The 10,312-nt window shown below is 40.4% G+C and overlaps 1 protein-coding gene across 5 annotated transcripts in view; it reads right to left on the bottom strand.

Annotated features, from left to right (window-relative positions):
- The window catches only part of LOC109484823 (small G protein signaling modulator 3 homolog), a 54,838-nt gene that overhangs the window by 12,733 nt on the left and 31,793 nt on the right, over window positions 1–10,312 (bottom strand). For all 5 annotated transcript variants that reach the window (XR_002141093.1, XR_002141092.1, XM_019788189.1 and 2 more), the window contains exons 20-25: window positions 8,259–8,352; window positions 5,854–5,924; window positions 1,274–1,322; window positions 914–970; window positions 555–583; window positions 11–38 (exon numbers count right to left, since the gene is read on the bottom strand). Coding sequence is in view for 3 of the 5 variants with exons in the window: in XM_019788189.1 (XP_019643748.1) it covers window positions 11–38; window positions 555–583; window positions 914–970; window positions 1,274–1,322; window positions 5,854–5,924; window positions 8,259–8,352 (328 nt within the window). In the remaining 2 variants the exon portion in view is untranslated. The remainder of the gene's footprint in view (window positions 1–10; window positions 39–554; window positions 584–913; window positions 971–1,273; window positions 1,323–5,853; window positions 5,925–8,258; window positions 8,353–10,312) is intronic.

Here is a 10,312-nt window from a genome sequence, read left to right as displayed (position 1 = left end):
AGCACAGCGCCTCCAGCCACAGGTGCAGCACCTGCTCACTGCCAGGCACAAACAAACATATCATTACCAAAAGGTCAAAACTTGAAGAGGCTTATCTTTATAAGTCTCCTGGCAGGAGAATTTAACCTTACCTGGCAGAAATTACTCTTTCATCATAGACTTGGCATAAGTCAGGGATTAATTATACTAAGGCTACAGACACTGGGGATTTGCTGGCAGCACAATGTTGAGCATAAGAACATTGACATAGATTAATTGCACTGCATTGATATCATGTGAGATGAGTTACATGTATTTACATTCTGAAATTGGAAGATACAATGTATATACACAGGGCTTTAATCAATAGGTAAATCAAACACTATTGTATAAACATCTACTGGTAGTGCTAGTATAATAGTGAGGATGACATTTGCATTTCATTTGCAGAAATTCAAACCTAGATCTGCTGATCATTCTATGGTATTTGGTTTCCCAATAGTTAGACTCTGAAAACAAATCATGCAAGCTTCACATATATCAGAAGCATTAAGTCTAATTCTATGTCTACTTACTTTAGTCCATAGCAGATCCATGATCTAAACTGGTGAGGCAGGACAAGACATGACATGATGTGGTCAGTGGGGAGAAACATTCAACATGTCATCAATGGTGCACTCAGTTAGAAACTACACTACAACTCAGACAAACAAGCAGCCAAGACAACTACTGTAAATTTTACTGTGTTACAGGATGGCGGGTGCTTTGATATCTCTAGCCAATAATATAACATTTATATATGCCTTTGGTAAGGCATGATGAAGGCATTGTTATATGGAACGTAAGTTGATGCCAATGATGTTACTGTTAATGTGTTGTTTTCTGGTTGGTATGTATTTGGGAGGTAGACAGAGGGCTGGCACAGAGAGGATACCTTCACGTCCATACAGGCATGAGCTGTGTCATGGGTCATATTCACAGACTGCACGGCCTGCAATAGAGATGTACATGTACACATTGTATTACAGAGTAGGTCATAAAATTCTGAACACTTCTCTAAACTTTACTGATATCTATACTTTATAGATGTACTAAAGCAAGTCAGACAAGGCAAAAGTGATGGCCTGACCTACAAAAGGAGTTAATATTCATATGCGCAGACAAATTTTCTTTAATACATGCATCTTTCGACAGGAGGTGCTAGACCAATCAAACTACATGTAGGGACCAATGTACACAGGTGCAAGCAGGTGGACAAAAACAAGGCACATTCGTCAAGGGGTCAAGGACTTACCCTGTAGAGAAGCTCCTCTGGAGTCAACACCTTACCATCTTCATCCAACCTGCAGGACCAAAAATCATACACTACTTAGAAAAGATGAAACATTCTTGATATCATATTAAGGTTTTATTACAGGTTTCAGCTTAACAGATTGTATACTTAGAACAGTTATCTATGATATTTATGTTTTGGGTGTCATTAATTGTAATATGTGACCCACTTCTGTTGGTTTCACCATGTTTATTGGCCTGGTAAGAACACTTGCCACATGTGCATGTCCCATCTGCAGGGCCAAGGAATGTCCTGCCCCACATCACATCTGGAACACTATGTCTGGAATCCTCCACTTCACCTAAGTACCATTTATTTTCCTTCACTTGATGATGGGCACCTAAACCTGAGGAATCATTGCAATGTGGGGATGGGCAGCTGTATGTCAAACAGACACCCTGGCCTTGTAACAGAGTTTCATAACACCAGATTTGGATTACAAATATCAGCCAGAAGTTTTAACAGTAATTCCTGTCAGCATAGTGTACCATTGCAGGATGGGTCTGAATGGTTTGACAAAGAAAATCTTAATTCATTTCGTATTTGCTTTTGAGCAAGATTAGCTTAGTCTATGGGGATTCATGAGATTTGCCCAGATTTCCTTATCCATCAAAAACTTTAATCAAACAATGTGTGGTGTATATAATCATAGACTTCTGCTATGTGGACATCACTTAGAATGACTAGTGGACAAAGTTGGTATCAGTGACTAACTGCATCCAACAGATAGGAAAAGCAAGGACATGGATAAATCCAGCAAAGTGAAGGGACGAAAATCCTTCTATAACAAAACAGAGGGACGAGTCAGATGTTTGGATTAAGGTATCTCTCTGTGGAATGATAACAATGGCTTCAGCACTGATATCAAAACAAAGGAAGATGCCACATGGCCAGACAGTAGGAGGGGAATGTTTAGTTTCTGGGAAGAAGACCTGCTGCACCTGTCTTAGTTTCTCAGAAGACCTGGTGTATTACTTAATATATAAATGCATCCATGCAAAATATGGAAAAAACAGATATGGCAATCATTTTCCTATTAGTAATGTGTACTTACTTTTATATTTAACTGACACATTTTGTTGTCAACTTATTCTTATCCAGGCAAGCCTTTTTCACACATGGCCTGTGTCTTTTCATAACAGAGACAAAACAGAGAGAGGAGAAACACAGCAATAGATACCCAAGACCAGCAACAACAAGTGTCTGCTTACAGTCTTTCACCACCGGTACAAGGCACGCTTGCAGATGTTGTGGTTTAGGGAGTGCTCTTTTATCATAACAAACTATACTTTGGGCACTTTCTGGTGTAATTAGTGTGCTGTTCTTCAGAGTATTGTATATTTTTTTTGTACATGTTGATACCCAAAATGTCTGGTCAGGTAAGTAGTAGGGTCTGATTTGAGATAAATGTACATGTGCAAAACCCAAACTTTGTACTAAGAAGTGTCAGAGACTCAAAACATGAGAAGGGTTCTGTTAAAGTTACTTTGGAACAATATATAATCAGAGGAATTTTCAAGATTATCAGTTTGTTTCTGTTCTATTTTGTTGTGCCACAAACTAGACAAAAAAGGATTAAGAGAAGGGATCACAATGTATAATCATCATGACAACCACCACCTAAGGCAACACTGCATTCTGTATTGCTTGAGTCTGAGGCTAAAGGAAGATCAGCACATACATGGACATTTACATGTACATAACTGGTAAATATGTTGTATAGAGTGGGTTGACAGCAAATCTTGCAAAATTTGTGTGTTGTGTTTTTTAGTTCTGACAGAACATTTTGTTGCAGTAATTAACATGTTTGTAAAGTTTGTGGAGCCATGAGAATCTAGAGCACCTGTAGGTGGTGGGACAGACATGTCGTCACCCTCATATGGGAGACAGGAAACCACAGAACAACACAATCAGAGGAGGATAAAATCTGACATTTACAACATGTTCCACAATGAGCTGCCTTCCCAGGCTCACAGGAAGTGGGTGGAAAAGTTAAAGATTTACTATGATTTGGTAATGCCTGGTGGTAATGCCATTGTGGTGTAGAATACCTGGCACATTAGCTAATCACTAAGAAATCACTTGGAAACCTAGCTGGGAATAATGAGTGTTTTAATGTTTCTTCTAGTTATCAAAATTGGCAAACTACATTGTAGTGTTATTGTTGGAAGTTGCCAGGATAACTTAGATGAACACATAGCTTGTACATTCCGCCCATATGTTCTGCCCCCTTGTTTCCCACACAGTTTAAGATTGTTTCCTGCCAACATGATTAGGAAAGTCACCTCTACTATTTTCCCACAGTGTTGATAAGTCTCTGTGGCATGCAATATCAACAGGGTCAGGTTGCTGACTTTTAAGGTGGGTTCACACCCTGGTGAACACAAGATTTGCCACTGTTCCTACAACAATGTCTCATCCAACATAACTACTGACAACTCAGATGTCCTGGAGAAGGCACAGGAAATCCCAAGTTGGCTTTAGTTGGCTTTGTTGTCAGCAACTGACATTATAGACATCCTGGTATTAGTTAAGGTTAGCCACATCCTCTAGGGTTGCTATCTATGTACACAGGAGGAAGAGGGACATGGTCCAAAGACAGGTTGTCTACACGAATACTGAAGATTAAAGACATTCTTTCTACGTAGCTCTATATGTGTATGCACATACATGTACAGGAACATGATCACTATATCCACAAGACACCAAAAGAAAGCTATTCTTTTCTGTGTGATTGATTGACTCTCATTAGCACTTGCTAATTTCTCTGTGCCTGTCTCTTCTTTTCAAGACATGGTGACTCACCATGTCTTGAAAAGAAGAGACAGGCACATTGGTGACCCAGGGTGGTACAATGTAGAAACCCCCCTTTCAAAGTGGCATTAGTGAAGCACACTTCAGGTTGGCAAGGGCATAGCAGGTTCAGCAGGAGTCAGCCTCCCGTGAAGTGTAACCACCCTGCCTGCTGACAGCTGATTGACAGCTTACAGGGCAGGTGTTGACGGTTGACTTGCTCTGAGGCAGCTGAGGATGGAGGAGCAATGGACCATTTCATCAACTTGATGGCAGACCAACTACTCCACTGAAAGGAGCCTTCTATATTTAGCGCTGAAGAGGACCACAGTTGCAAATACAACATTCCTGAGATAAATTCCAATTAATAAATGTTAGGCTGCAAATTTTCAACCAAAATTAGAAAAAAAATTCATACCCAACTCTTTCGACCAAACATGACAGATTTTTAATTGGTGAAAAAATTGTTGTCACTGAGTAGGAATGTTTTGTTGCTTCATATTGTTTTCAGTCCACAGAAGAATTAGACTAATACAGTCACAAGACCATACCAGCAGGAGCAGTGACGTAATGTCCCACACAGTCACTGTGTTTGTAGTGGTAGGGAATAAAAAATTCTCCTTGGAATCATACTGTTGAAGCTGAAACAGATCTTTTGTCACTAAAATGGCTTTGGGTCTCAGTGGGAGGCCAATCTCGGCACGGAGCTGGGATTTAGGTACGTTGTCGGACCGTGTCGGTAATGTTGACTAAACTTTCAACTTCCGTTCTAGAAATGTTATATGTGACATACACATATGTTCTCAACTAGTATTACAGAATCTGATGCAATGCTAACTGGCTCAGTCTTTATCTCAGACAAATACCTGTTTCAAAACCCAGTACCAATGAGATCTTAAACTGAGTCTGTAAAGATAATATTTTCAGTTTCTGTATGATACATGTACTTGCCTTCTATCAACATGTTTTCATTATTCATATAATATGATATTTCCACTATCTGCATAGGGACAGTATCAATCACCAATAACATTTTAACAGCTCAAATACCAGACAAGGTGTACAACTGTCAAACAGGAGATAGGCACATAAACAAAATGTCACAGCTAACAGCAAACAAGAAACTGTCCTTGTCAGTTCGTTTGTTGCTGAGATGTATCCTAGCAACTAAGTTTGTTATGCTCCGACCTTCCTGTTTGTCTATCTATTTCCATGGTAACTGTTACACAAGATAATGTGATAATGTTTTGTGTTGGTTAATACTTTATCACAAGGAACTGAAACAACAACAGGAAACTGGAGATTTCAAACCTCCAGGAAGTATCTAGTATTTTTGAAAATTTATTGGCACAACCAAAGAGAAGGTTCGGCAAACAACAGTGGGTCTAGGACAGAAACCTCATAGGCCGAGAGACTGGAAGGGTGCAAACCTAACTTCATGTGTCAAGCGCTAACTGCAGAAACAGACTGGGTGGAGCTTCTTCTCAATCTGTAGGTACAAAATCGATGACTCTGTTCCTGCTAGTCTACTGCATTCAAATACCTTTGGACACACAACACATACACACACACACACACACATACACTCACAAACACCGAAAACAATTACCTCTGGGTATTATTTGTTAGGAAGTAAACTTTCTGTTGTTTCAAGTGGGGATTTGTTACCACAGACAATCTTCCCTGAATGGGATACAAAGGTACACAGTGCCAGCAGTGTCTGTGCTGTGATGGGTTCTGTCTCTCACCTGTATGTTTTACACAGCACCAGTCTGGAGTACACTGAGTCAAAGTCCTTCTCCACTTCTCTCTGAGCAGCCTGCAGGGAACAATGAGGATACTTTATAACTTGTCTGTGTCCTCCAAAGGTCCTACCATAGATAAAGACTTACTGAGCTGTATAGTGTCAAACCGTTTCAGCTTAATGAAAATGTGCTTTGGGGGTGAAATGTTTTAATTTGTTTATCAGTACCAACTGTAACAAGATGTTCTACACTGATACCTTCCAAGGTTTGTTGACCAATGTCTCTGTAGTTTTCTTGTCATTTATTAATTGTGTAGTTTTCTTGTCATTTATTAATTGTACCAGGTGATGTAATCTGCCTGTTTTCATGATTCATCTTCTTAACTTATGTACTGACTAATCCAGAAGCAAATGGAACATGTACAACATTGCAGTTTCCATTGAGCTGTACCTTCTCACAAAATTCTGTGAGAAGACTGAAGAGAAAGCCACTTGTTTGCAGTAACCAGCAGTAATGAGAACAAACAGCTATACAATGTACATGTCTGTGTATTTGATACTGGTATTTCCATTTTGCAGTTAAAAAAGCGCATATAAAGAAATTGAAAGAAAAGGTTATTCGCTCTCAAATCTACAGCTACAGTATGTCAATCAGAAGACACTTTATGAAGACCACCACCTGAGCTTACATATCTTGTCTATCAACAGTTAAGGCAAGTGGTATTACATGTGTACATGTGATGTTTTCAATAAATATTTGGGACTTCACAGTGCTGAGTGATGAATTCACCACTGGCACATCTGTATAATTTATGAATTGACCTGTCCATCATTCTTGAGCAAGTCTCCTCACCTGTTGACTTAGTGCCTGAGGTCTCACCTATGCAAAAAGCCAGCACAAAAGGAAGGCTTATGCTAGGTGGAAAGGCTAAACCAAAACACACACACAAAACTGCCCCTTTTGGGCATAAATTGATTCTTCAAACATGAGTGCTTATGCTTGGAGCCAGCTCAGTTCCACATGGATGGTGCAAACAAGCCAGGTGAGGACAGGTTGAGAGCAGGTTAATAGGTATGACTGACAGGAGGGAGCCAGGCTGACAGGGCAGCTTTGTTAGGCAGGGAGGTGCAGATATACTTCTTAAGTGGCAGAGGCTGGAAGGGAGTGACAGTTGTGGAGACCTGTTGCCGTGCGGTTTGTTTGTACGGAGTTGTCAACATTCTCCAAGGATTAGAGCATACTTTAAGAAGGGGAGATCCTGATTCTTCAAATAGATGAAGGGCCTATCCAAGGTCTTTCTCCATTTGCAAAACCTGGCTTCATACCACATTTAGTTCTGACAATATGGTAGTCAACAGTCAACTAAAATTTTTATGATGCTGATGATAATTGCATTTTAAGCATTACAGTTTGGACATTATGCTACATATTGTCAGAAAGACACATCCCCCATCAAACTGCTAAGAAATACACTTATCTGAAGCATATCATTCAACCATTCAATCTGACTCTGTTACCATGTTTCACCTGCATGACCCATGCATTTAAAACACGTTCTCCTATACTAAAGTAGAGTTCACCAGGATATCTAGAACAGAACATGTTCTTGACTCATGCCATATATTCATTTGTCCTTCTCACAGTGACACCAATATCCAGGTGCAACCTCAGGACTTCCGTCTCACAGCAGTGTAGTGCCTACTCCTTTTGGTCTTGTTGACAAACTTGGACATTTTTCTGTAGTTGCTGACAACCCCCTGGGCAGTGTATTTGTATTGACCGCCCCACTCCCCACAGTGCTATTCTACTCCTACCCCGGCCGCACCTGCAGTAACAATGGGTCTGGCCACTTCACATTCAGGAAACATTCTCGTCAAATCATGTAGTGTGGAGCCTTTGCGATTTGCTTTAAAAATATTCTTTTTCATTCCTTATTGTTTTATTCTTCTTTGCTATTGATTTTTCTTTGATTTTCATTTGCTTCTTTCCATCTCTTTTCTCCTTCTTTCCATCTCCAGTTTTCACCACTCCCATCTCTTTGACTGTAGAGTGAGGTATGCATGGATGTGAGCACTAAACCTGCCATGAATACCTTCCCAACAGTCCATGTCAAAGAGAGATGCTGTGTTAAACAGCGTCAAAAGCTTCACTCAGCAGGTTGTATAGCACAGCCTAACTTGCTGACAGCAATACCTGCCTTCTGTTCTGGGTCCTGAATTATATAAACACTGAAATGTCACAAAACATAATGTTGATCCTCCCACTTCCTCACAGTAGGGTTGTCACAAGCAATAGCTTGTTTTGTTTCAGATGCTGATGAAAGATACTCAGGGGTACAATGCAGGAGCTGACATTTTGAAACGAAAATATTCCACTAATGTGCAGGTCAGAAGAAAAGACTGACATACCTCCTCGATGAATAACCAGGGGTGGCAGGTTCTCCCCAGGATGGACGGCTGCCGCAAACCGTGGTCAAATATCATCTTCAACGCTGGACACAGCCTGCAGGGACAATGATCACACAATGTTCAAAATATCTACCCTTAATGTGATTTTTCGATTGAACATTGGTAGAATAAGTAAGGATAGGAAAAGGGTATACAAGTGACTTTAACATTAATCTATTGGCAGCAAATATGCGTCCCCTTTCATCTAGCTTCTAGCACTAGGTAAATCAAAGATACTGGCAAAGGCCCAGGACTGATCTTTAACAATTTAAAAAGTGTCACCCATATTGACAAGCACAAGTCAACTTTATCATCCCAGGTAGTGAAGGTTAGACAGAAGGTCATATAGAACCACGTCCACCCTGGTGCCCAGCAGGTGCCACATACATCACGGCACAGCCTGTCACTACTACTAAGTACACTTCTCCTCTGGTGACATCACGTATAATAACTCATTACACTTAAAACAAAAGGGTAGTGTGGGAGAGGTAGAAGGAAATGGACTAACAGACGAACAACTACTCAGTATTAAAGAAAGACAGTGGGATGATCTTGTATAAAGGGAAAATGGCACTCCATCAGGTAGTATTTCCAGGAAGCAAAGGAGCATTGACATTTCAGATCAAAGTTATTTCTCAGGGTTATTCAATTAAAAACATCTCAGTCAGTCTGTCTCATCTCATCACTTTTAATTTGATGCAATTCTAACTACCTCTTCTTTCAGTCAATTCTACTTAAATGTTCTGTGGCCAGTCAGATTTAAACTACAGCACTACACAAAAACAAGGCACACTGAGGGTACTGGTAGTTCAAGACCACTGCCTTACATAACAGCAAGGCACACCTGCACCCTTATCTCAGGTGAGATAATGATCTTAAGAGGGTCAAGTGTCATTGTCTAGACTAGGGCAAATGGAAATACATCTACAAGTGCTCTAAGTGGAACATGTAAGTGAGAGTGGCATGGGAGAAAGATGGGGTGTGGTGTTGAGAAGTCACGCCACTAACTACATTGCTGACAATCAACTGTCACTGTGGTAATGTAAAGAGAAGCCGGTGTGTTATACCGAGGGGTGATTACATTGGCTATACAGATACAGAAATTGTCAACTATCATGTTCATTGGTGCACAATAGCTGTGTAGGTAACAATGGTTAAAACTGTGAAGATATAGGATCAAAGTGACAGGATCTAAGATCTGAAACACTGCGGGGACTTACTACTTCTAGAATTTTTCTTGTTCCCAAAAAGGGGTTTTCCACCCTCAGCAATGAGCAGCTTTGAACTCTAGAATGAACATTCAATTTTGATAAAGAACCCAGAAGGCCTGAGAACAAGGTCCATAACCTCTGGAGCCACAGTCTTAACCTTGAGGTGGCACCAGAGCTTGTCTGTAAGTGACAGGTCTGTCAGGGGAAACCAAACATGGCCTGTACAGGCACCCTCCCCCATTCTCCTCTCATTGACTTACTGAATACCATATCAAAATCACATTCCTGAGCAGTCATGTCATAGTGGCTGGCAAGAATGGGGGCTGGCAGACAATGACAGCCATACAAAAGTGCAGACAAGTCCGGGTTGACAGATTGTATGTCACCCTGCCATACTGAGATGACAGGTTACACCTTAGCCTGTCAACGGCCACAGAGTGAAGGTATATTTATAAACTGGATTGAAACCTTAGAAAGTTCAGGCAAACACAATACTTGATTTTGAAATGCAGAAATGAATAGCATTGGGACAATATTTGCCTTTGTATCCAGAGAAGTTTTTAGACTATACAATCGTGTAACCAAATCTCTACTAATCCCCAGCACATTTCCTTTCATTTGAAACAACCTGTTAACCTATTAGAAGGTCTAATAACTCTTGCTACACAATAGAAAATCAGTGGGGACTGGTGTGAACGTTTTAAGGGTCATTGGTTCAGACATTTTGGACTTTTTTATACATTCACACATTTTGAATCATACAGGCAGTACAGTAGAGTCACTGGAGTGGGCACTGATTTCCTT

The sequence above is a fragment of the Branchiostoma belcheri genome, unplaced genomic scaffold, assembly GCF_001625305.1.
Source record: "Branchiostoma belcheri isolate BF01 breed outbred unplaced genomic scaffold, Haploidv18h27 scaffold11, whole genome shotgun sequence".
In the NCBI taxonomy this organism is placed as follows: Eukaryota; Metazoa; Chordata; class Leptocardii; order Amphioxiformes; family Branchiostomatidae; genus Branchiostoma; species Branchiostoma belcheri.
Note: the sequence above shows the minus strand (reverse complement) of the source record. Positions and strands in the feature narration are given on the sequence as shown.